Consider the following 26774-nt stretch of genomic DNA (forward strand, 5'->3'; position numbering starts at 1 on the left):
ATTTCCCACCCTCTTACCAATCAGAGTGGGGACCAAGTTTCTAATACATAAAACTTGGGAAACACAATTCAAGCTTCAGTGAGTTTTGAGGGGGGACATACTTCAATCCACTACACTATGCAAATGAGGGATTCAAGTTCACTCAGTCCTGACTAGTTCGGCCTGTTATACAAAGGAGGAATTTTGGCTTGCTGAGTTTCAGCTAGTTAACACGGGACAGGTCACACAGTCCAGTAGTTAAATGCAGGTGGGAGTGACTGTCTCGCAGCAGGTGACTGATTATGTAAACAGAAACAGACAGCTATGAAAATGTCCAAATTTCAACTATTGTTCAGCTAGGGGTTTTCCTGAGGACACAGGGTATGTATGAGTGTAACCTCTCATCAGCAAATGGCTGTTTGGCTCTATTCAGAATTTAGACCTAGTTAACCACTTATGGTCTATTTTGAAGGTCTGGCTCTTTCAGGGTTCACAAATCATAGATATTTATTTTACACTGTGGGTTACAACCAAGCAGTACTTGATTTTACTGCTCAAATTGCTCTACGTTAAGTCACTGGAAGCTCTTTCAATTGGCTCCTGTGTCCCTTTGACATATCCCAATGGAGATAGGAGATGCAGTTTCCATGGGTTCTGGCTTCAGGACACTTCTCTGAGATTCAAGCCACTCCCTGAGGTCTCAGCCCCTCCTCTAGGTCCTCCCCTACAGGAGAGTTACTGTTGCTGATTGCACCTATTTTTCTACACCAACACAGAGAAATTGAGACACCGAGGGGCAGATTTGCATCACCCCAGTGCATGTGCATGCTTAGTAGTTATGTAACTTCAACAACTGAGCGTGCTCAGTAAAGGGGCGCTTACCATCTGAGTGAACTTCCACTAGAGGCTCTGGAAAGCACTGATTATTCTAGATGTTTTCCAGTGGGTAAGTTGGAATTTGACCAATGAGTAGGCTCTAAAAAGAGACCACCTGAACATGTGTAAGACTAGGTTACATAACTGGGAGCCACCCCCTTAGTTAAATATCCATTAGATAGCATGGATATATATTAGATAGTTGAACTATAAAAGATGAATCCCGGCAGACGGGGTTGCTGCTGCTCACACTTTCTACAGTCATCCACACTTCTCTTGAGGTCTGTATTTCTTTCTTTTTGTAACAAACTTGTCTTTAGCAGGCTGCTCTTCACTCTGCAGCCAGCCTGCTCTTTGTCTGTAAATGTGTAATGTGCATTTCTTACTTTTGTGTTAAACTTGGTGCAGACCCCGCTCAGTCTCTGGAGCTAGGCCACACTTTCTCTGTGAAACCTATACTTCTTAACAGTTACATTCAACCTGTTTTCACTTTGTACCGTGACTCTCTCCTTGAATTCTGTCCTGTGGTGGAGTCAAGAACCTGCTAGAGATTGGGGTGGGTTTAGACCAGCTACTGGGCCCTCCCAGACCCTCTCCTCTGGTATCATCTTCACTTGTTCTTTTGAGAACTTCCTTATTTGCTGGCCTTACCAGTTGCTTCAGGTTAATCTTGAATATTTTTTGCCTCAGTTTTAGAATCAGCCATTTCTCCAAGGTGCCATGGTTCCTTTCATTGGAGAATGGGATTTAAAAATAAGATCTCTGCCCTAGGTCTGCTCATTGCTACTGGAGTATACTTGCTTTTAGACTCTCTCAACTGACAGAGCAAGGAAATACATACATGAGTATATGTACACTAACCTACAATGTCTGTTGGTGGTGTTGGTGGTGTTTATTTAAGGTGGGAGAGTAATTATGTACTCTATCTTGGCCATAAGTAGAGGTGAACAGATTTTTATGGCATTTGATACATTTTAATCCATTGCAGCTATTATTCTTTTTGATGATCGAATTCTTCCATCTTTGTCCAGCAGAACCCCTTCGGGTTGGTTCCTGTGTCCTTTTAACATAACACTTTGGTTGCTTTCCTGCTCTCAGATACCACACTTATCTTGTGCATTCCCATCTTGGACTTGTAATAAGCCATTTCTCTAAGGAGCCCCTTTTTGTTATATGCTGTTTAGAGATTATAATTTGATAGCTAATGGCTATTGGATTGTCATTCCTTCTAGGCCTTTACAATGGATAGGGACAGGGAAAAAATTTTTTAAAAAAATTTGTTTAGAAAGAACCAAAAATGTTTTAATTGCTCATATTTTCAATTCAAATATTACACAAAAGTCTTTTTATTTAACTTCTTTGAAATTTTATTTGTATTTCTTTTTTTTCACTTTGAAAATCTTGGCTACTGATGACATTGATGTAATTGTTTATTTGCTTTATTCTGTGATATGTATATAAGATTGAGTTTATCAATATAATATTTTTACTATTAGTAAGAATATTGAATGTAGTTTGATTACTCTGTGGCTGGTTACAAAGTCATAGATCATGTTTCTATTTGCCCAGTGGTTTCTTATAAACATTAAACATACATATTTAAATATAAAAAATGTACATCTAAAATTAATTGGTAGCTATATCATTCCCCTGAATAAGACAAGAACCTTAGCATGCTGTCATGTCTTCTATTTCCTCTGTGCCACTCTGTTTTGTAATCATTTGGGTTAATTCTGTTTATAAAATTACCTTCACAATATGCCTCAAGAATCATTTTGACTCAGATATGTTTAACTTTTTAATTTACTTACTACTGTTTCTTGTAATCCATGTAAGTTTTACTTTCTTGGATTCCTTTTTTTTTCTTTAATGAATTCCATTTATTATTCTATCAGAGATATTCTAGGGATTACAATCTATATAAATACTTTCATCCTCCAAATGCTTTTTCTTCACTCCCAATTGAATGCTAGTTTAGAGGGTTATAGTATTTTAAATTCTAAATCATTTTATTTTTGAAATCTGAGGATATTGCTCCACACTATCCTCTAGAATCCAGTGTTGCTGATGAGAAGTCTGATGTCAGCCAAACCTTCTCTGCTTTGCCTGGAATAGCAGACATTTTTGGTTACCCAATATCTATTTCCTCTTTCCTTCAAACAGACCTTGATTTTGTTTACATATCTACATCACACCCAGCTCCTGAGGAGCAGAGTGGAGAGAAGGAAGAAACCTGTTTTTTGATGACATCATTGAACTACTGATTCTGCCATAGCTGAATCTGCCCTGTCAATTTCTTGTTATGCCTTTATCATTTAGGCCAGCTTGAGCAGTTCCAACTTCTGTTACTTGTAGCAAGTAATACACAGGTAATCTTTTATGTCCTTCTTCTTATCTGGATGCTTTTAGGGGTGTCTGTTTATCTTCAGAGTTCTGAAATTTCATCCAGGATGCATTTCTTGTAGACCTCCCTTACTTGCACCGCATTTATCGTGCTCTACACCTTATGTTCTATTTAACCTGAAGACTCAGGCTTTCTTCAGCCTCAGTATGTTTTCTGCTATATCTCTATCTATATCACCGCGCGTATTCTATTTGTAGTTATTTCTGCCACTCTGTTTTCTCTGCTTTCGAATCTTTCTATTAGATGAATTTTGGATCTCAGAGTCCATATCTGCTGCATGTCTCCCAAGATTTTCTCTCAGTTTCTGGTGTTGTGATAGGAGTTTTCTAAAGCTGAATGGGATTTTTTCCTTTGAAAATTATATATACATGTGTTTTTGTTATTTTAAGAAATATTAAGAGAAAAAGGGAGGTAATCATGTGCACTCAGTCTGCTATCTTATTTTTCCTTTGTAAATCTCAGTTCTATGTTGTTTTGCCAATAATGGTTCATAACTGTTAAATCTTTATTTTTTATTATTTTTTCTATTGTGGCAAAATACACATAACATAAAATTGACCATTTTACCCATTTTTAAGTGTACAGTTTGAAAGAAAGTGAGCCAAGATGCCAGGTACTGTTCAAACGTTATTAAAGAAAGAAATCTGCTGGGCTGTACTCAAAATAGAGGACAGCCTGGGGCTACCCTGAAAATGGGGGACAGCTGCAACAATGGGTTTGCGAGGTTTATATTAGCTTTGGGGCACAACTGTACAGGGGGAGGGACTATTAGGTTGATGTAACTGGGTGGAGAACTGCACCCATGTAGAAGCCCAGAAGCCGGACAGTTGTTTCTAAGTCAGGAGGCTCCTCGTAAAGGGAAGGAGGGAGGGGCTTGGTGCTGGAGGGGCTTGGTGCTGGAGCGGAAGACGAGGCTGGCGGCTGTCTTGTGCTGGTGCTTATTGTGTGCACAATAGCCCCAGTCATGTCCAAAATCCATCATTCCTGCCTTTTAAGTATAAGAAGAAGGGAAAAGGAGCGAAGATCTCATTCTTCTGAAGCTACCTTCTGCTGGAGATGGGCAAAGATATGAAAAAATAAAAGATTTATGATGGCGGGTTAAACAATTAGGTGGCGGGGTGTTGGTTTCCTGTGGGAGGCTGTATTCCTCCGGGGAAGGGTTGCTGGTTCTGAGGGGCTCATATCCTCCTTGCAGGAGCAATTCAGCGACCTTTCAGTTGGTGAAAGCCTGTATATGTTCCTGCAAGAAATTAGAGAAATGCCAAAAGAGACAGGGACCAAAAGTAGGCTGAGTCCCAGCACAGTTAGGCAGCTAGTAGGGGCATAAGCCACGGTATCCAAGGTTCAGTGAAATGGTTTAAGTCGTTTTGGATCACCCCGGACTCATTTACATAATAGCAGCATTCCTCCCCCTGGAAGAGGCAGGTGCCTTCCTTCCCGGCTGTAAGGAAGTAAAGGGCCCGATGGTTCTGCAAAGCGACTGTCATGAGTGAGGTGACCTGTCACTGGAGGGAAGAGATGCTATCTATGCTTAGTTCTTCCGAGAGTTATTGATAGAACTGAGAGGCAGTAGCAGGGCCAGCTATGCCAGTTCCAGTTACAGGAAGGACCCCTGCCCCAATTAAAAAGGTACAATTAGTGCCCTATGGGAGCAGGGGCACTTCCTCAGAGGGAGGGGCTGAAGTTAGTCCCAGTCCCGTCTCTATCTCTCCATCTGTCTGGATGGTGATGTCAGGGATGAGCCAAACGAATATGCAAGAAATCACATTGGGGGCAGGCAACAGGATAATGTAGTTTTACAACGGAAATATATTCCAGTTTTAGGGCATGGATGAGGAGAGTTAAGTGAGTGGTAGCGTCTGGTGTTAATGAGGCAGAGTGTAGGCAGGTCCTGCATAACGCTGACAGTCGCCACTGAGGTGAGATTAGAGGAAAGTGAAGAGACGTTTGTGGAAACATTGCGGGCTGCATCGGCAGGGAGGGGGGTGATCACGAAAAGTTTCTCATGAAGTAGGAGACAGATGAGTCGCTTAGGAACCAGTCTGATTCGCTGAGGACTGCATCGTCCCTGTGGACCTGGAACCTCCACGTTCCAGGTAAGGGGAAGCATTGAGATAGGAGGAAAAACACAGGAAGGATGCAGTTAGGGAGCCAAAAGAATTTAAAGGGCACGTTGCCACAATGAAATTGCTAAGAAGCGTCCTACTGATAGGAGGTAAAGAGCGCCAGGAGAAATCTTATAATGTTACAATCTTTTGGGGCAGCTGCTGCCAATCCTGTAGCAAGTACTAGAACAGATAGTATAATAGTAGCTCTTGTGCAAAGGACGTGGAGCGGGCCTGCAAGAGTGAGAGGATAATCACCAGGGGAAAGATCATCCTTCTTCTGGGATTGGGGGAAGAGCAAAGGTCCTGGAGATTTTCAGTTTTGTGGGTCCTAAAATGGATGACGTGTGAGGAGATGTCCAGTTGAGGGTGGAGCAGGGGGACCCCTCTGGCTTGGTGTTAACAGATTCTTTGGGTAAAGTCTCAGGTGCTAGTTTTACCAACGATAAGTGATACCAAGGGGCCTTTCTAGTACTTTCACTGCTGTAGGGGTGGTGAGAAGGACTGTATAAGGCCCTTCCCAACATGGTGAGAAGGACTTTGGGACTCTGGTTTTAGTATACACTTGCTGTCCCAGGCTCAGTTTACAGTCTGAGAGGTGGTGGGGAAAGGATGATGTAATAGAAGGTTGGCCTGATCCCTAAGATCCTTAATGAACAAAAGAGTAGGGAGATACTGGCCTAAAGGTGATGAGCTGGAAGGGAGAGGTGTGAGAGTGAAGGGCCTACCATATATAAGTTCGAGGGGGCTGAGGCCTGTGGGCTTGAGGGGGGCAGCCCATAGGCGAGTGAGTGACTGGTGGGGAGGCCAAAACGAAGCGTGATTTCTGAGGTGAGAGCATGTGTTACTGCTGTAGCATCCTCTGAAGTGCAGGGAAAAGCCTCAGTCTGTCCTGAAAAGGTATCTGCTAGGGTTAGAAGATAGTGTGTCCTTTTGTGGGGAGGCATGTGAGTAAAGTCAATTTGCCAATCCTGGCCAGGAGTGTACCCTCTGGCCTGGTGGGTGGGAAAGGATTGGAGCAACGAGTACACAAAGGACAGTTTTGAGTGATTTGTTTTAGTAACTTGGCCATGTGGGGAGAGTAACATAAGGGCTGAGGAAAACATAGTAGGAGTTCATAGCCTATATGAACTGAATTATGGAAATCTAAAGGGATTTTCTCAGCTTGGGTGGTAGGGAGGACATAGTGACCGGAGAGAGTATACCAGTTGTCCTTTCTCTGTGCTCCCAACTGTTGGGGGTGTTGTATTTCTTAGGAGGTGTATTGGGATAAGGGCGTAGGGGCCATGAAAAGGACCTGAGCAGGAGAGGAAGAGTGGGGGGCTGGTGATTGAGCAGCCTGTTTTGCGGTTAGATCCACCAGTTTGTTTCCCTGGGCTATGGGGTCATTGGAGGTTTGGTGTCCTCTGCAGTGTAGGGAGTTGTGCAACCTCAATAGCTTATGTTAGATTTACTATGACATAACCTGCCCGGGAGGCAGGCATGGAGGTTGTACTCCCATCTATGAGAGGCAGGCATGGAGGTTGTACTCCCATCTATGAACCATGTAATGGGATTCAGGGAGATGTGTGGAAAGGGACTAAGGAAGAGGTCTAAAGCCTCCATGCAATTGTGTTCTAAGGGTCATGAATGTTTTGGGAAGAGAGTGGCTGGATTTTAAGGGAGAGCAAGGTTTAAAGGAGGACGAGGAGTTTTCAGTGAAAGTAAGGTGAATAAGTTGTACGTGGGGAGGAGAGAGAATTGACTTGGTCTTATGGCTGAGAAGGTCTTGACTGCTTGTTGTCCAAAAGATAGTTTAGAGCTTTTTTGTGCTAAAAGGGTGGCTTCTGCCAAGGCCCATAAACAGGGGACCATTCTCAGGCTGTAGTGTCTAGTTGTTTAGAGAGGTTTGTAACTGGGGAGAAAATATCTCCTGCCTTTTGTCCCAAAACCCCGACTGCCAATCTTTGGGTTTCAGAGACAAATAGGATAAAAAGATGAGATAGGTTTGGGAGAGATAGAGCTGGGGCTGCGAGGAAAGTGGCTTTTAATCACTGAAAGGGAGAATGAATGGGCTTTGTGGGATCTAAGGGAATGGCAGGAACCCCTTTGGCTGCCCTGTAAAGTGGCTTTGCTGGCTGCCAAAGTTCGGAATCCACAGCCAAAGATACCCTGCAAGCCCCAAGAAAGAAAGGGTTTTACTCTTTGTGGTAGGAGTAGGGAGTTCAGAAATTAAACTTTTGCGATCCACCATTATTTCTCTGGTGTTGGGGGTGAGGTGGACTCCCAAGTTGGTGACTGAAGAAGAAGAAATTTGGGCCTTGCTGGGAGACACTCAATATCCCCTGGAGGCCAGGAAATTAAGGAGAGCAACAGTGTGGGCCTGTGAATCCTCATAGGAGGGGCTACAAAGGAGGAGGTCATCACATATTGTATTAAAGTGCTAGAGGTTGTGGAGGAAGTTCAGATAAGTCTTGAGCTAAGGCCTGGCTGGAAAGTGGGGACTATCCTGAAACCCCTGAGACAGTACTGTCCAAGTAGGTTGTTGGGAATGGTGCGTGTCAGGATTAGTCCTGTACTAAATGATATGAGCCATTAAGCTTTATAACTGGAAGGGTGGGTGTACTAAAAGGTGAGTGGGTAGGCCGTGAGAGATGAGAAGAAAGGAGTTTGTGTATGATGGGTTTTAAGTTTATTAGGTGTTTGTTAGCAATGGGGTACTGTGGGACATTAGGGAACAAAGAAGGGTTTCGCAGTTTAACAAGGATAGGGGAATGGTGCGTAGCAATGGAGGGAGAAGAAGCGTCCTGTACTAGGGATTGACTTTGTCTGAGGGGGAGAGGAAGGTGGAACCCCTAGGGGCCAGGTCTGGGTGTGGCCTGTAACAGGAGTATTGTAGCTGGAGTTAAAGTGCTTAGGGTAAGAGTAGCTTTGAATTTGAAAAGAATGTTCCATCCCAGTAAGGGGGCTGGGCATTGAGGCATTACTAAAAATTTGTGTGTAAATTGGGTGTGTTGTAGGGTGCAGGAAAGAGGTTGAGTGATCCGTGGGTGGTATTCTGATCCCGTGACCCCTACTATTGTGATAGAGGACAGGGTTGTTGGTCCTATATATTCAGGAAGGTAGAGTAAATGGCCCCTGTATCGGTGACAAAAGAGATTGGCTTACCTGCTACAAGGCGAGTTACTCTGGGCTCACATGTGGTGATCTCCGTGGGGGCCTCAGGCCCTGGGCATCCTCGATCTTCCTCCTGGGCAAAGCTGAGAAGCTCCAGTAGGGATGGCTGTGAAGCCAAAGGCTGTAGGTTAGGGACTGGGCCACTCCCTCTCTGGCGAGTGGCACAGTCAATCCCCCAGTGACCTGGCCATTTGCAGTGAGGACAGGTTACAACAGGCTTGTGTCGAGTGGCCTGGTTGACTGCATTTGAAGCAGTTCTCGGGTGGCTTGCCCCTACAGTCAGCCAGCTTTGGAGTATGTAAGACACAGATGGCATTAGCCAGGAGCTGGTATTTGGCCTGATCTCTTTTATAATTTTTTGAATATCAGGGGCTGATTCAGTAACGAAATGAGAGTGTAAGAGGGCCATGCCTGCAGGGGAGTTTGGGTCTATACATGTGTATTCATGTAAAGTCTCAGAGAGGTGGGTTAGGAACTCACTGGGATTTTCAGTGGATCTCAATGTGATTTCTCTAAGCTTGTCATAATTGACTGACTTGCAAGTAGCCTTTTGGAGGCTGTGAAGTAGGTATGTGATCATGTTGTTCTGGAGATCTTGATCCCTGTGGCCAGCCTGGTAGTTCCAATTTGGGTCCGTGCAAGGAACAGCAACGGCTCCCACAGGCCGCCTATTATTTTGAGCATGTACCTGAGCTGCCATCCAGACCTGTTCCCTGTACATGGACTCAGACAATTCCTTCCATCCCACCCATTTCACAGAAGGGTTATAAAAAGCTGGAGCTGAGGTGGGGTTGCTACCTGATGAAGGGGGACAAGGAGAGGGGTTGAGTTGAAGGCAAGTGTCTGGAGGCCAGGTGTGGAGAAGAGAGAGAAAGGTGGAGGGCTGACAGATCAGGAGATTGATCTGAGTCTGGACGGAGAGGTCGAGCTTGAGCTGGGCAAATTTGAGACATAGGACAGTTTTGACAGGGAGAACGCGTTCAGAGATAGAAGACCTGAACAAGGAATCTCTACAGCTTTTGCCATTTTGGTGAGTGTCTAAATCGAGTGCCATCTTGTGGCCACTGGGATCCATTGTAACGAGGCATTCGAGTTTTAATGTCTCCCTGGAGGCCAAGAAATTGGCCAGGATATGGCCCAGAGGCCTAGAGCACAGAGGTTTGGATCATGAGGATCCCGTGTAGAGGGTGAGAAAGGGCAGTCAGTCCTGGTAGAAGACGAGTGCCAGCAAAGGGTGTCCCCTTTGGTGCCCACCTTCTTTTCGAGAGAAAAGCCACCGGCTAGAGGAGCGTCCTCCAATCGCTGGGGGGCACAAGAAGCATTCCCTCGGCCAGGCACCTGGGCTTTGAGAATGAGAGTGAGAGCGAGTTGGGGGAGCCCGAGATGAGACGGGACAGACCCACAGACTCGCCCTGAATTGAGGCCAGTGTTGGATGCGTTGATCTGAAAGGGCAAAAGGAGTAAGAGTCCCAGGTGTACCCCGTTCTGGCAGGTCTGGGAAGGGCAGCCGAGGGCCAATCACCCTAAGAGAGAGGGGATCAGCCACAACATTGGCCAGAACCCTTCCTGGGTTTCGGCACCATAATGAAAGAAAGTGAGCCGAGATGCCGGGTACCGCTCAAGTGTTAGTAAAGAAAGAAATCTGCTGGGCTGTGCTCAAAATGGAGGACAGCCTGGGGCTGCCCTGAAAATGGGGGACAGTGGCAACAATGGGTTTGCAAGGGTTTATATTAGCTTTGGGGCGTGAAATGTACAGGGGGAGGGACCATTACGTTGATATAACTGGGTGGAGAACTGCACTGATGCAGAGGCCAGAAAGTTATTTCTAAGTCAGGAGGCTCCTCGTAAAGGGAAGTGGGGAGGGGCTTGGTGCTGGAGTGGAAGAGGAGGCTGGCAGCTATTTTATGCTGGTGCTTATTGTGTGCACAGTGGTGCTGGCCATGTCCAAAATCCATCACAGTTAAGTGTCATTAAGTGCATTCACAGTGTTGTGTAACCATTACCGCTGTTCATCCCAAAACTTTATCTTCCCAAACTGAAACTCTATACCTACTAAACAATAATTCTCAATTCCCCTCTTCTCCTAGTCTTTTGTAACCATGATCTTACTTTTTGTCTGTGAATTTGACTATTCTAGGTATCTCATGTAAGTGAAACCATACAATATTTGTCTTTTGTGTCTGGCTTATTTCACTAGCGTAATGTCTTTAAGATTCATCCATGTTGTACCATGTATCAGAATGTCCTTCCTTTTAATGCCTGACTAATATTCCAGTGTATGGATATACTACATCCTGTTTGTCCATTCCTTTGTCAGTGAACACATGGGTTGCTTCCACCTTTTGGCTATGGTGAATAATGCTGCTATGAACATGGGTGTACAAACATCTGTTCAAGATTTTGCTTTCAATTCTTTGGGGTATATATCCAGAAGTGGAATTGTTGGACCATCTGTTAATCCCATGTTTAAGTGTTTTGAAGAACTACCATACCATTTTCCATAGTGGCTGCACCGTTTTACATTTCCACCATCAACACACAAGGGTTTCAATTTCTTCACATACTCGCCAATATTTGTTTTCTGTTGTTATTGTTCTTTCATTTTATAATAGCCATCTTAATGGGTGTGAAGTGATATCTCAATGTGGTTTTGATTGAATTTCCCTAATGAGTAGAGATGAACATTGTTATCTTTTATAAATCCATTTTGTCCAGTTTAATTATTTTTACTTTGAAATTATCCTTGCCTTATTGTAACATCATGGTCCCAGATTTCTTTTTCATATTATTTACTTGGCATACCTTACTCCAGCTCTTTATTTTTTACCTTCAAGCGTCCTTTAGTTTTAGGTCTGTCCTTGTAAACTCTAAGGTATGATATTTTAAAAATCAACAATAATTGAGCATATGTTATTTGGTGTGGACAGCACCAGTCACTGAGAATGGTTGTGAAGACAGGAATGGTAGGTAATGCTGGGAAGACAGGATTTATTTTATGATTTAAATGAGCCATTTCAAAAGAAGTAATGAGTGTGAAGAAAAGGGAACTACTGGGTTTATGTTTATGTATTTACCCAATGTGACTGCCAGTTAAAATTATATCTTTTATAGGTTACACAATTTAGACATAATTTTTTCAAAATTCAAAAATATTGTAAAATAGATTGTAACAATTTTCTCACAACTAGAGAATAATCAGCAGTGACTGGCTAGTCTTCCACATCATTCACTTTTCCCTCTTATTATTATCGTCTTTAAAATTATGAATAAAATGGGTCCACGACAGAATTATTGCTTGGAGCTGACGCTGAAACACATGACTTCAGCCATGCGCGGCTCCAGGTTGACCGCTTTCACGAGTCTTGGCGCTCTTGTTCCTTGTTGGACACTGTAGAGGGGTGTCCGCGGTGACGTCTGGGAAATGTAGTCCGACAGGGCAGAGCGCGGCGGTTCAGGCAGGGAAACCCGTCGGCTCTCCCGTGCGCAGGCGCAGTTGCGCCGGGTGGCTTGGGGGCGGTGACGAGACATGTCCGTGCGCTGAGGTGTTCCGCACATCTTCAGTACGGTGCGCGGCATCGAGTCCCCTCCACCGGGGCCCAGGCCCGGGCTGCGGGTGAGGGCGGGGCCGGGCCCTGCGGCTCTGCAGCGGGCCCCGGACGGAGGGCCGCCGGCGGCGCGAGTGCTCGCGGACCTCCGGCTTCGGGCGTCCGAGCCGCTGCGGCCTCGGCAGGTGAACGCGGCCCGGGGAGGGGGCGTTGCCTGGGTAGGTTCCCCCCACGGATACCCGAAGACAGATACCATCGCCTAACCCCTGGGCCTTAGCTTTCAGCCAGGCTCCTGGAGAAAGGGCCCTTGGGAAGAGATGACCAAAAAGCTGTGTCTTGTTTCAGTGTTCTCGTGAGCCGTTGGTTTTCGGCGGTCAGCGGTTTTTGGTTTAACACCCTCCCCCCCATCTCCAATCCCCCGGAGTTTAAACTTTATTTCAGGTTTATTATATTTATTTTTGTCTATATTGCTTGTTCGGCAGTGTTTTCTTACAGTTGAATCCTAGAGTGATTTAAATATTTTCTTTTTGTCTAGAGTAGTTTTGTTCACCTGCTAAGTTACTTCCCTTTTCCCTAAATTTTGAGTTCATGTCTAGCCGGTGATGCTGTTCCTCTTGAGCCCTTTTGCTTCCTTTTACATTTAAGCAACTTTGATAACTGTTTTTGATAAAGGATTCAAAACTTGCTTGGGTGTTTTTGAAAAGGGCATCAATTCTTCAAATACTATTTTTTCACCTCGAGCAATATCCAAGTGCAGATGTGTGGAATATTTGTCATTTCTTACTAATTTAACATCTTTGTGAGCAGTGCATGTTTGTGCCCTTTACTATGTTAATGCACATTAGCTGGTTTTAATTCCTTAGCATGATTCATCTTTGTTCATAAGTCACTCACTGAAGGGTAGCAGGCCCAGTGACTGAAACTATGCTTGCTGCCCTGGTTTTCGTGGCCATGCCCAGGGCCCCTCTGGCTTGAGAATGCCTGGGTTGTGTAGAGTTCCCTTTCTGTAGGTACTCAGAGTGTGGAGGTTTCTAACCTGGTCTGGCCTAATGAGAGCAGGAGTGCAGGCAGGATGAAAAGACTTCACAGCTTCTTTCTCCATTCTAGGTGCCTTCAACAAAAGGGTTAGTAGGGAGGGAGAAATGGCCAGAAGGTTGCTGCCAGCCCAGGTTCAGGTGAGTGAAGTCTTCTTTTGTGAACTGCCTTGAGGGTTCACCGGTGGTAAACACATTCGTCCATTGTTGAGCTTCTCTAGGTCCTGGTAGGTGAGGGAATCTAGAAGGAAGTTTTTTCCTTTGTCTCAGGGCCAGTCTCATGAATTCTTCACTTAACAATTAAGTATTTGTTGACTAATTGAATGCAGCCCAACTGGTACTGCCACACCCAAAGCTTTGTGGAGGATCTGGGTATGTTTTTTGACTTTGGAGAACAAAGACATGAAGGAGTCAACTAATTCCTTCATAACACTAAAGATTCAAAGAGGAGAGGCACCACCTTTGCCCTCACAGAACTGAAGAACAGCCAACATATGGGAGTAGATGGTAAGGGTCCAGGTGATTTTCTAGAAGGATGGAAGAAAGAAAACCTCCTTGTCAGTGAAAGAAAGTGAGCCGAGATGCCGGGTACTGTTCAAGCTTTATTAAAGAAAAAGAATCCGCCAGGCTGTGCTCAAAGTGGGGAACAGCCCGGGGCTGCCCTGAAAATGGGGGACAGCACAAGGTGTGGGGGTGGTAGAACTTATATAGGTATGTTGGCGCCAAGAGCTGGGTGGTGTAATTCTGGGGTGGGGATTGAGTTAGGTCATGGGAATGGAGAGTTCTGCACATGTTGAAATGCCGAAAGTTTCATTTTCTCTGAAACCATGAGGCTTCTTGTAAAAGAGAAAGGGGCAGGGGAGGAGGTGGGCAACTCCATTTTGTACTTGGGCTTGTCTAAAGTGCTGATTATGTTGCAGATCTATTAGTCAGCAGGTGTAGTCAGAGGAAACTCCTCAGCAGTGAGCGATTTTGCATTCACATGGCAGGACTAGGCTGGTATAGATGGTGAATGCAGACGAAGCTGTAGCTTGGGCAATGGTGTGGGAGTAGATCTGGGGGAAGAGAGCTTTCCCTGAGGTGGGAAGTGTCCCAGTCTACAGTGATTTCTTCTCTGCCCTTTTGTGGCACTTACTCTGTATTATTGATGGTTTGTTGGGGAAATGTAATTAAAAATGTAATCTCCCAAGCCAGAAAACATCTCCACAAGGTAGTAGAGAAAGAAAATTATTTTATAATTGAATAAGAATTAAACCAGATTGTGATACACATCACAGGCGATCCACTAAAGAGATTGCAAAGGGGCCGGCCCCGTGGCTCACTCAGGAGAGTACGGAGCTGGGAACGCCGAGGCCGCAGGTTCGGATCCTGTATAGGGATGGCCGGTGAGCGTGGTGCAGACCACACCATGCCGAAGGTTGCAGGCCCCTTAACGGCCAAAAAAAAAAAGAGAGAGAGATTGCAAAGACAGAAAGCATTGCTTATTTTGCTAAGTGGATACACCTCAATACATTAAGTAAGTTTTATAATTTAGAGTCAGGTGCCAAGTTAGACCCATCTTCTAGGAAACTGGGGGACTGGCCATTATCTTTGTTAAAAGATAAACTTTGGCACTTTAAAATTTTAGAGAGTTTATTTGAGCAGACATCGATTCATGAATGAGGCAGCTCCAAACTGGAAGTTTAGAGATTAGGCTCCACCTAAAGCAAGAGGGCGAATGCAGAACCAGAATTATTGCCTTGGTTAACATTTTAGCAGTTGCTTTATTTGGACAGTTCCAGTGCAGATACCCTGATAATAATAAGTAGTGCTCAACTGATGCTTGTAGTTGACTGAGCTTGTTTCATATTGTTTAAGAACCCAGGGAATTGGAGAGCCATCTCAGCCTAATGCCCTGCCATTAAATTAATGTCTTCCTGAATGATTACATTCATTGGGGTGGCTGCCAGTTTGTTGAGGAAACTTTCCTAGTTTTTGAGACTGGCAAGTGTCTTATTAAGCTATTAAAAGAATTTACATTCACTTGAAAAGGACAAAGAAAGAATGGGAGGGGGGCAAGGAAGGGGGAAGGGATGTCTCTTCTCTTATTTCCAATAGGGAGAGTCAAGCTACTTATTTTTAATTTCTCTTTTCCCTTATAGGTCAGGGAATATGCATGGCCTTGTGATCTCCTTTGTAGGTTTATCAGATGTACTTTGGGGATGATAAAGAAAAAACAAACTGTGACTTAACACTTATACCTCTAGAAATATGTTCTAAGGAAATAAGCTTTGTATGCTTTACTGATGATAGACAGAGTTGCTCAATCTAGTATTCTTAGAGTATTAAAAAAGTGGAAACTACCTAAAGGTCAACAAGTAGATTAATTTAAAAAACTAGTGAAATATTAGTAAAATACTGGGCAGCAAGTAAAAAATGTTGAGTAGGATACAGTTATCTGTATAAAACAGTTTTATTTTTGTTTAAATATGAAATCATATTTTCAGGTAAAAAGTTTGAGAAGACGTATAGCAAAAAGTTAACAAAACTTTTTCTGGTGGTAGAAAGTTAGATTAACGTTACTCATTCTTGTGCTTGATCTTTTCCTAATATGCTTTTAAAAAAAAAACAATTCTTAATCAGAAAATTAAGGGGCCACTAGGTCAAAGTGGTGATTTGTGTTCCAGTGAAGCAGGAGAGAGGTAGAAGAACAAAGGCTTCTGGGTGGGAAGGGGGAATCCTGATGGCAGGCAGCCTTCTGCCCTGGCTGTGGTTGAAAGGTTTTACAGTCCCCCACCCTGGGCCCTCTCCTAGCAAAGCCATGCCTGGGGCATTCTCACAGCCTCCTCTGCTGTGAATGTCAGTGACCTCTCCCAGGACACAGAGATGGCCCATGGTGGTGACAGAACTGGGATCCAGTGACCTCCCTTCCAGGAAAGCCAGGTGGATTCCCACCTGTTCTTTCCTAAGTGAATGTGCTAGAACCTCCTTCTAAGACCTGACTTTCATGTGTCACCTGTAAGATGAGAGTTGGGTATAGGTGATTGTGCATTTCCGTGTCTAAAGTCCTGTGTTTCTATCATTCTGATTTTGTTTCATGATTTTGAGTGCTCTTCTTGCTTGGCTCCTGTGGTTAAGCCTTCTGAGGGTGCAGTGCTTCTTTGCTCACAGTAGGTACATGATAAATATGTGCCCAGCGACTAAGAGGTTGTCCAGAAATACTTGACTTGAAATACTCAGAACCCTGAGTTGTGATACGGTTGCTTCTCAGTCATTCCATTGTGCGGATGGTTCTGGGTGAGCAGGAGTGGGTTTGCTGTTTCAGGAGACTGTGACATTCAGAGATGTGGCCGTGTTCTTCAGTCAGGACGAATGGTTGTGCCTGGACTCTGCCCAGAGAACCTTGTACCGGAAGGTGATGCTGGAGAACTACAGCAACCTGGTCTCAGTAGGTAAGGAGCTTACCTTGTGATGCAGGATCTGCCATGGGAGCATTTTAGCTATATGGCTGTATGGGGAGGTCACGACTTGGTAGAGTTGACAAAAGGTATCTTTTTTGTGCTTTTCCTGTCTCCCATCCTACCCCCTCCAGCTCTGTCTCCCTGGGCTCCATAGGAGTGCACAGCCAGAGCTAACTTCCTAAGACCACCTCCTGGCCACCACCACCTTCCAGGGGCCTAGGAGCCCAATGTTGAGCTCCTCTCTGACCAGACCTCCTCCTTCCTTGCACTGTCCCTCTGTCTGGGGACTCCAGGACTGGATTTATGTGCCACTGGATATGTGTGCATCCTGATGGACACTCATGTCTTTTTCTTGTTCATGAAACAGGGATTCTGTTTTCCAAGCCAAAGGTCATCTCTCAGTTAGAGCAAGGGGAAGACCCCTGGATGGTGGAAAATAGAGTTCCTCAAGGTGCATATGTAGGTGAGTGTCTTAGTCTGTTTTGTGCTGCTGTAACAGAATACCTCAGACTGGCTAATTTATAAAGAACAGAAATTTGTTTCTCTCAGTTCTGGAGGCTGGGAAGTCCAAGATCAAGGTATTGGCAGGTTAGGGCCTGGTTTCTCTGCATCCAAGATGGCTCCTTGCAGGTTGCATGCTCCGGAAGGGAGGGGAAGGCTGGATCCTTATATGGCAGGAGGACAGAAGGTTCAAGAGAAGGAGAGGGAGAAATAGAGAGTGCTCAAGAGCAAGAGCATGTGCACACTCCAAAAGAGGGCCAAACGCATCCCTTTATAAGGAAGCTACTTCTTCAGTAACAGCATTAATCCATTCATGAGGGCAGAGCCCTCATGGCCTAATCACCTCTTAAAGGTCCCACCTGTTAGTACTGTTAAAATGGCAATTAAGTTTCCAACACGTGCTTTTGGGGGGACACATCCAAACCATAGCAGTGAGCAATAGAGTAATTGGTAATTGGGCATAGCATTTTCTAACTGCCTGGGCACAGTGAGGAGACTGCAGTGAGGAGTCACTGGCCAGGGGTCTCACTGATGTGTCAAGCCAGGTGGAAAATGCTGGGAAGAGCATATCCTGTCTACTTTATTGATTACTTTATCCATCAGGTCAGAGGGAGAGTTGAATTCTCCCAGTATGGACTGTACTTTTGTCAAATGTCTAATGTAATTTGCAGAATAAGTAAAGCAATATGTAATGTGTAAAAGTTTAGAATTCTTCCACATTTTTCCTTGCTTTTACTGGATTGATTGTTTTCTTAAATCATTTTCCTTTAGTGGTTTGAACATACCTTTTATCATTACAGTACATCCCTCGTTTTATCTTGGACTTTTGCTCTGACTTTTGTTGTCTGCAACTTATTACACAAGGTTCAATGAAAATAAAAAAGCAAATGTATGTGTATTTATACATACACGAACAACAGAAGCTGGGTGTAGCAAAATGGTAGCAATTATGGAATTTAAGCAGAAGATTTGCAAATATTCATCATGCCATTCTTCTCACCCTTCTCTTTGAATATTTTCAAAATAATATGTTCCAGATCCTGGCTCCTAGGACTTATTGCTTAGTCTTTAGAACTCCTGTGGGTAGCTGCATCATAAGCTTCCACTTTCTGTTGTACTTGGAATTTTGTCTTTGTATCTGGCACCAGAGGGTAGCTCTCGTGAGTTCAGCAACTTGCCCAACATTTATTTCTCTATCTGGCAGAAGATAGGTTTTTTGTGACAGTTCAGCCTTATGTTTCCATTCATGAACTCTGCCTTCAGATTTTTGCCTTTGGTTTGACTATTTTCTTGAGTAAATTTTTTCAGAAAGGTACATGTGTGTGGTATTTGTGCATGTCTACAATCAGTTTTTTTCTCTCCTCTAGGAATTGTCTTTTGTATCTAGAATCCTAGCATCAGGCTTTTTTGTTCCCCATCAGGATTGTCCGAACTTTGCTCTGCTGTCTTTGGGCACTGAGTGTTGTTGTTAAAAAATCCTCTCTTACTCTCATTATATTTCCCATAAGATAACCTTTTTTTTTTTTTTTTTTTCCCTTTTCTGTCTTCTGCTTGGCATCTTGTAGGATATCCTCTTTATCTTTGGAATTCAGAAAATTCATTAAGTTGTATCAAGGAGTTTTTTGAGGGTTTTTTTGGTTTTTATTTTTCTCCTTTAATGTTATTTGGCACTTACTGGACCCTTTGCTTTGAAAATTCAAGTCCTTTTTGTCATTTCTGGGATCTTTTGTTTCTGTTATATATAGTTATACATATTCTGTCATATTTCACCAAAACTTTGAGGGAATTGACCACAAAAATAATGATATATAAAATAGAAATTCAATCAGAAACCTAGAAAATAAATATATCTGTTGTGATGGCTAGAATGGTATCTGTAGATGAGTTTCAAATTTGGTTCTGAGCTTTCTCGTTGGCAAAGAAATCATTAGTATCAAATTGACTGAGTTCCTTTGCAAGCATTTAAAAAAATGATTAATTTTAATTTGTACAAGTTATACATGATATTGTAAAAATAAAGAGAGAAGGAGTAGAGCAAAAAAGGAAGAGTCACTTAAAATTTTACTAACTATGATCAACCACTGTTCATGTTTTACTGTTTATCCATTTGGACTGTGTATGAATATTTGTTTGAGTGTGTTTGTGCGTTAGAGTTGCACAAACTCTAGATTGACTGTATGTATCATTCTCAAGCCTGTTTTTAATTGTGAATGTCCTTCACTTATTCAGCCCTTAGTAAATAAAGGTCTGCCTTATTGAAAGGACTTTATTATATTTTAAGCCATATTTTATTAAACAGTCTTCCTTTTGGAAATTTTAGTTTCCAGTTTTTCCCTATTATTAATATCGCTGATGTTGCTGTAGGGATACAAAGGTATAATATAAAGAGAAAACGGTCCACAGAGTAAGTCATTACAGTACAGAGGCATGAGTATTGTGATTGAAAAGGCAAGGAATGTAAATTCAGAATCCACAAAGGATTTTTTTAAAAAATGATTCAACTTCACTATAATCAATGAAATTGAAACTAAAACTGTGAGATACCATTTTTCCCTTATTAAATTACCAAGGATTAAGAAATATGTATGTCCACTGTTTTGCTACTGCTCTGAGTGATAAGCAGTATCTTTAGTGGGATTTTCATTGGTACAGTCTTTTTGGAGGATGGTCTGGCTTTATTAAAATCAGTTCCAAGTTTAGAAATTTATCTTAAGAAAATATTTCCACAATCATGCAGAGTTGCAAAGATGTTGTTGTAAAAGAATATTTGTTATAACATGAGGGATTACTGGTGCAAAAGGAAGCAAAGTGACTCTGAGAAGATTTATTAAATGATCCGTTCATGCATTGGGGGTTAGAAGGGACATATTATGTAGCCATTAGAATGATGATGTCAGTCTACATTTATTGACATGGGAGAAGCCCATGATTTTTAAGTGAAGTGGAGCTGGAGGAAGCTTGGTTTCAATTAATTTTCATTTTTTAAATAAAAGTAATTTTTTAATTTTAATTTTTTAAGTTTTTTTTTACATACAGAAAATTCGAGTGAGCTAAATCCCACATATAACAGTAATTATATCTGCATGATGTGTTTATGGGTGAGAACTATATTTTCATTTTTATGGCTTTCTGTATTCTCTTAATTTTTCTTACAATGATTACATATTTCTTTTTTAGTTTAGTTAAGAAAATAAAAGCCCTTTCATAAAATATAGTCATTCCTTTTGAATCAATGATTTTATTTCTTGCACTGTACCCTAAGTAATCAGAAAGGTAGATAAATTATTCTCAAAAATGTACCCTTCTCCCAGTATTCCCTAATATGATACAATTGAACTACTCAAACCAAAAGCTAGGTGTCATTCTTGAATCCTCTCTTTCATTTTGTCTTTGTCCTCTATTCATAGATATCTGCCAGCTCTACCTCCAAAACATCCCAGGTGTGCCCACCTCTTTCCTTCTCCACCACTGCATGCCAGAACCAGCTACCATCTTCTCCATCCAGGAGGGTGCGGTGGCCTCCTATGGGCTGCTCTGCACCTGCCCCTGTTCTCTTCCCCCACCTCCTGGTAGAGTCCATTTGTCACACAACAACCAGAAGGATCCTTTTAAAACAAAAACCATATGATATCCTATCCCTTCTAACCCCCAGTTATGCTTAGAAGAAATTTCAAACACCATCCTATATCTACAAGACTGTACATGACATGGCTCCTGCCAACCCCTTTTCCTCATGACACTCTCTCCTTGTTTACTCTGCTTGAGCCACATTGTACCTCTTTATGTTCTGGAACACAGAAAGCTTGTTTCTGCCCTAGGGTCTTTGTGTTAGCTGTTTTTTCTGACTGAATCATCTTTATACCCACATTTTTGCCTGGCCAGCTCCTGTTATTTAGGTCTCATCTTTAATTTCATCTCCTCATGGCCCTGTTTAAAATGTCTGCTTATTAACTGCTGTTGCACACCATCTTGTTTTTGTTGTTCTCTTACAGTTCTTCTTACTCCCTAGTACTTTTTTGTTGATTTAGTTCTTTGGTCATTGTCAATATCCTGTTACTAGAATATAAGCCTTGTAAGCATAGGCCGTTGTCTGGCTTGTTCCTGTAGTTCCCAGATTTTTGACTTATACATGGTTGGCACTCAGTAAATACTGCTTGAGTGAGTGGGTGATGTCCATCACTCATTATTTATAGCACTCTTTATAGCACTCAGATGAGTTCCAGAGCAGCGCTAGTTGAGTAATGCTCAGATGAGTTCCAGAGCAGCACTACTTGAGACCCTGTGTTTCACAGAGCCCTTTAGGGGCAATGGCTCTTTTGCTTTTTATTTTTAGCCCCTCTGCAGTTTTCCCTTTGGATCTACCTGAGTGCATCTGGTGGCTGGCTTTAGAAATGAAGTTGAGTAATAACACAGCTTGTACTCAGAAATGCCTTGTGCCCTGATGACCTGTGCTTTGTTACTAGATCAAGGCTCCTCCTCCTATTTGGAGGGCTTCCATCTGAGTTCCTCAGCCCACCTCCATATAGGGTTCTTTTGACCCTCCACTCCAGGCATGACTACCATCCTTTCTCTTTCTTTTGTCCTTCTTTTTCCCATCCTTTCCTAAGATTTTGAGGCTATATTTGTTAGCTGTCCTTTTAGATTTTGATGTCATTTTTCTTTATTCCCAGCATAACACAGACTTATTTGTTCTGTTTATTTTAGGATGGGAGAGCTTATTTGAAACCAGAGTTTCCAAAGAAGAAAATCAAGAAGACATGAAAAAACTTATAGCCGATGGCCCTTTTGACTTCAGGTTGGGAAAAACCTACATAAATGTGAACAAGTTAGAGAAGCAACAAGGCAAAAAGAACAAACTTGTCAGGAAAGTGTTAATTACCATGAAAAAAACCTCTGTGAAGGAGAAGATCTTTAAAGGCATTGAACTTGGGAAGAATCTTGGTCTATCATCGCTTATTAGAAAACCCCGAATTGTTTCCAGAGGAAGGAAACCTCGTTCGCAGCAGTATTCAATTCTATTTAAACAACTGGGAGTCAACACAGTGCATAAATGTTATAAATGTAACATCTGTGGGAAAATCTTCCTCCACAGTTCTTCCCTGAGTAAACATCAAAGAATCCATACTGGAGAGAAGCTCTATAAATGTAAGGAATGTAGAAAAGCTTTCAGCCAAAGCTCTTCCCTAACTCAGCACCTGAGAGTTCATACTGGAGAGAAACCTTACGTGTGTAGTGAATGTGGGAAAGCCTTCAGTTTCACCACATCTCTTATTGGACACCAGAGGATGCATACTGGAGAGAGACCCTATAAATGTAAGGAATGTGGGAAAACTTTTAAAGGCAGTTCATCCCTTAATAATCACCAGCGAATTCATACTGGAGAAAAGCCCTATAAGTGTACTGAATGTGGAAGAGCCTTTAGTCAGTGCTCATCTCTCATTCAGCATCATAGAATTCATACTGGAGAGAAACCATATGAATGTAGTCAGTGTGGGAAAGCCTTTACTTCCATATCACGGCTAAGTAGACACCATCGAATTCATACTGGAGAGAAGCCCTTTCATTGCAATGAGTGTGGGAAAGTATTCAGTTATCACTCAGCCCTTATTATACATCAGAGAATTCACACTGGTGAGAAACCGTATGCATGTAAAGAATGTGGTAAAGCCTTCAGCCAAAGCTCAGCTCTTATACAGCATCAAAGAATTCACACTGGAGAAAAACCCTACAAATGTAATGAATGTGGGAAAGCCTTCTCCTGGATTTCACGGCTTAATATACATCACAGAACTCACACTGGAGAGAAACCATATAATTGTAAAGAATGTGGAAAAGCCTTTAGTTCCCACTCAGGAGTTAATACTCATCGAAAAATTCATACTGGAGAGAAACCTTATAAATGTCATGACTGTGAAAAAGCCTTCAACCAAAGCTCGGCTCTAATTCAGCACCAGAGAATTCATACTGGAGAGAAACCATTTAATTGTAGAGTATGTGGGAAAGCCTTCAGACAGAGTTCATCTCTTATGACACATATGAGAATTCATACGGGAGAAAAGCCTTATAAATGTAAAGAATGTGGGAAAGCTTTTAGTCAGAGCTCATCTCTTACTAATCATCAGAGGACTCATAATTGAGAAAAACTGTATATATACATGTGGGAAATCTTCCAACTGAAGTTCATTCCATACTAAATATCAAAGAATTCATCCTGGGGAGAAAGTGATGAATAGTTAATTGTGAGTGAAACTTCAGAAGTTAGACCTCATCAAACATCAGAGACTTTATGATGCAGGGCAGCCTTGGAAATATTAGGAAAGCTTCTGTGTAATTTTTTTTCATATGTTATTTGTTTGTTTGTTTGTTTTGGCAGTTGGCTAGTACAGGGATTGAACCCTGGACCTTGCTTTTATCAGCACCATACTCTAACCAGCTGAGCTAACCGGCCAGCCCCATTAAATTATTACTGACTGTAAAATTGAGGTTTTGTTAGAATGAAGGGTTAGTATTCTTTTATTTTCTTTCTAGTGATGTATGGTAACAGCCACCAGCTTTCACAAGCATCACTGGGAAGCCTGTTGATTTATGTAAAAGTGCAGCCATAAAAAACCCAGACTTCAGATAAATCTAGGAATGTATTTTTCAAAACTACATTTAAGTGTTATGCAAGCCAGTTTCATTAGAAAGAATGTTTTAGAAAAATGTATGCAGGTGACCTGTAGCTACCTCACTGTCACTAAAATTCATTTGTTTAATGATCTTAAAGCAAATTCTGTACTTGATTGTTAAAACTTTAGGGTATTTCAGTGCTTCCTAAGCCATTCACCTGAAAATGGAATCACTCAGTAAACTATGCAGGTATACTGTCCTTTGATTTTCTTCCTGACTACGTGTTCTAACCTCTGAAACAAATCTAAAGTCACTTTAAGTCACAATATTCATGGTATTTCACTTGTTTTTCCTCATAAAGTGATTACCTTTGTTGTATTAAATTGAGAAATACAGGTTATTCAGACTACTACTGCTTTTGCGATTTAATTTACTGATAAGTATTGTTAAAAATTATCTTCAGTGTTGTCAAAGGGAGCATGACTCTTGGCTCCCACCTGTGCCTGCTTCTGTGCATGCTCTGGTTTCCAGCCACTAGGAAAACGCAGGAACGATATGGAACTCAGGTTGTTCTCCCTGCAGGTAAAGTGAGCCAGGCGACTTTCACCCTTACATTCTACTTTTGCCTTCATCAGATGATTCTCACTCCCTCCCCATACTTTGAAGACTGCTGGGCAAAAATTCAGGCTCTGGGTTCAGATGCTTTTTCCTCCAGAAAATGAATTTATATCTTTCAACAAATTATTTGGCCTATTTCAGTATTTCTGTAATGTGAATAATAATATTAGCAAGCCAAAAACAGTTATCTCACCAGTCAAATTAAGAGCATTGAGCTTTATGGTAGCTAACATCATCTAGTTTTGCCAAGTTTATCAGGGGTAGGTAAGGACTTAAGGGCTGAAATTCCCATTTCATAAAGCTAAGTACTAGTTTCTCTGCCAGGAGCTAAAAACAAAAAACAACCCAGAAGAGTTGCTATTGGGGTGGAGACCAAGCAAAGTAAAAATTGAATTCAGGTTTCACTTCCTGGGACTAATCAGTCTCATTGCTTCAGACTTGTGAGGAACAAACTTTTCTGGGTCATTTAATGCTCCAATTGCAATGTCCCTTTCCCCACAACTATTCTTTTAACTTATTCCATGTCTAATTACTTAAGGTGGGAAAATCCTTAGGAAAATATAACTTCCCCAATTATTAACAGTCTTAATCAAAAAAGTTAAATCATTAACATCACACAAAGAAAACATTGGGCCCAATTATTTTAAGGCAAGATCTATCACACTTTAACAAACAGATCAAGTCTTATGTAAAATCTTACAGAGAAGATAATATGTAAATACAATGATGCTAATATGACCAGTACCAAAATCAGAAAGTACAAGAAAGAAATTGTAGGCCAATATTATCTGTGAACAGAGATGTAAGAATCCTAAACAAAGCACTGCCAATGTAATCCAAAAGTTCCTAAACAGTTAATAACACTGTCGTAAATGTAGGTTTATTTACTGAAAACCTACTGAAAAAACAGCAAAATGTTAGAAACATACATGACAGAAGGAAAATGGTGAAAGAATGAACTATGCAATAATGGCTCTGAGACATAGAAATGGTTCAGAAAAAAAAATATTCCTACCCTCACCATAACAAGTATATGAAAGGCAAAACTATAATTTTTGGAAGAATATGTAAGGAATAACCTATGATCTCAAGATAGGGAAGGACTTTTTAAACAGGATACAAATGAGTTATATAAAAATTTTTATGTATTTGCTCACATTAAAGAACTTCTCCTTATCAAAATATACCAAAAAGGAAGTGAAAAGTCAAGAGAGGTTTTTCCACAATATACCCAACAAACAATTATGATCTGGAAGATTTAATTTGAAAAAAATTTTAAAAAATAAAAAGGAAGAAGTCTGAATATATGACTACTTACTTCACAGAAGAGGAAATACAAATTTCCAAAAATGAAAAGATGCTCAACTTCATTAGTAATTCAACAATGCAAATTAGGACCGCAGGTATGATTTTACACCTGATGATGAACAAAAATTAAGGTGTGTGACAATACGGAGCTTTGGGATGTAGTGGGAGTATAAATTAATACAAATCACTGACATCTTGTACCTTTACATCTTGTAAAGTTGAACATAACAGGTTCCACTCGTATATGTGTGTGTGTGTGTGTGTGTGTATATGAGATAAATGTTTGCATATAAGCATCAAGAGACGTATAACATTCTTAGCACTGATCATAATAGCAAGTTACTGTAAGTAGTCTGAATGTCCATCAGTAGGAGGTTGGAGGCAGGAGCCTGGCCAGTTAGCTCAGTTAGTTAGAGTGCAGTGTTATTAACACCAAGGTTAAGGGTTCAGATCCCCATACTGGCCAGCTGTGGAAAAAAAAAATTAGGATGGATAAATTTTGGAATATTACCACAGTAGAACAGCAGTTAAAATGAATGAACCAGTGCTATATGCAAAACGTGGATAAATTTAAAAACATTGTTGAGTTTTAAAAAGTAATAGGAAACAACATGGTATGAAACCATTGTTTGAAAAATTTATGCTAAATGATACATACATGTAAAGATATTAAACAAAAAGCCAGTGATTGAATGAGAAGGTATTCTGATTATCCATTGCTGTATAAGAAATCACCCCCAAATTTAGTGGCTTAAAACAACTACTTAATATGTCATGAGGGCTGGCCAGTTAGCTGAGTTGGTTAGAGCACAGTGTTAATAACACCAAGGTCAAAGGTTTGGATCCCTGTACTGGCCGGCTACCTCTCTCGTTATATGTCACGAGTCCATTTTGGGGCTTAGAAGGATCAACTAGGCTGGATGTCGGAGAGGGCTAGCAGTTGATAACGACTGCTGACAGTGTTCAGTTGGGCTATAGTCCGTGTGGCTTGGGCTTCTCACAGAGGGGTGGCTGGTTTCTGAGAGGGAGAGTACCAAGAGAAAGCATTCCAAGAGGCCTAGGTGGAAGTTGCAAATCTTAAATTGGCTTTGGAAGTCACAAAGCATTAATTCTGCTGGATTGTATTAGTCAAAATGAGTCACGGATTTGGCCTAGCTTCAAGAGTAGAATGTTATGTAAGGGTGTGAATACCAGGAGGC

The 26774-nt window shown here is 41.8% G+C and overlaps 1 protein-coding gene across 1 annotated transcript in view; it reads left to right on the top strand.

Moving 5' to 3' along the window:
* The first annotated feature begins 13174 nt into the window (after positions 1 to 13174).
* Positions 13175 to 26774, top strand: part of ZNF354C (zinc finger protein 354C) — a 34068-nt gene continuing 20468 nt past the window's right edge. Inside the window, exons 1-4 of the mRNA XM_063087687.1 lie at positions 13175 to 13240; positions 16404 to 16530; positions 16907 to 17002; positions 21745 to 23171. Coding sequence (XP_062943757.1) covers positions 13208 to 13240; positions 16404 to 16530; positions 16907 to 17002; positions 21745 to 23171 — 1683 coding nt within the window. The 5' untranslated portion in view covers positions 13175 to 13207. The remainder of the gene's footprint in view (positions 13241 to 16403; positions 16531 to 16906; positions 17003 to 21744; positions 23172 to 26774) is intronic.

The sequence above is a fragment of the Cynocephalus volans genome, chromosome 2 (genome assembly GCF_027409185.1).
Source record: "Cynocephalus volans isolate mCynVol1 chromosome 2, mCynVol1.pri, whole genome shotgun sequence".
NCBI lineage: Eukaryota > Metazoa > Chordata > Mammalia > Dermoptera > Cynocephalidae > Cynocephalus > Cynocephalus volans.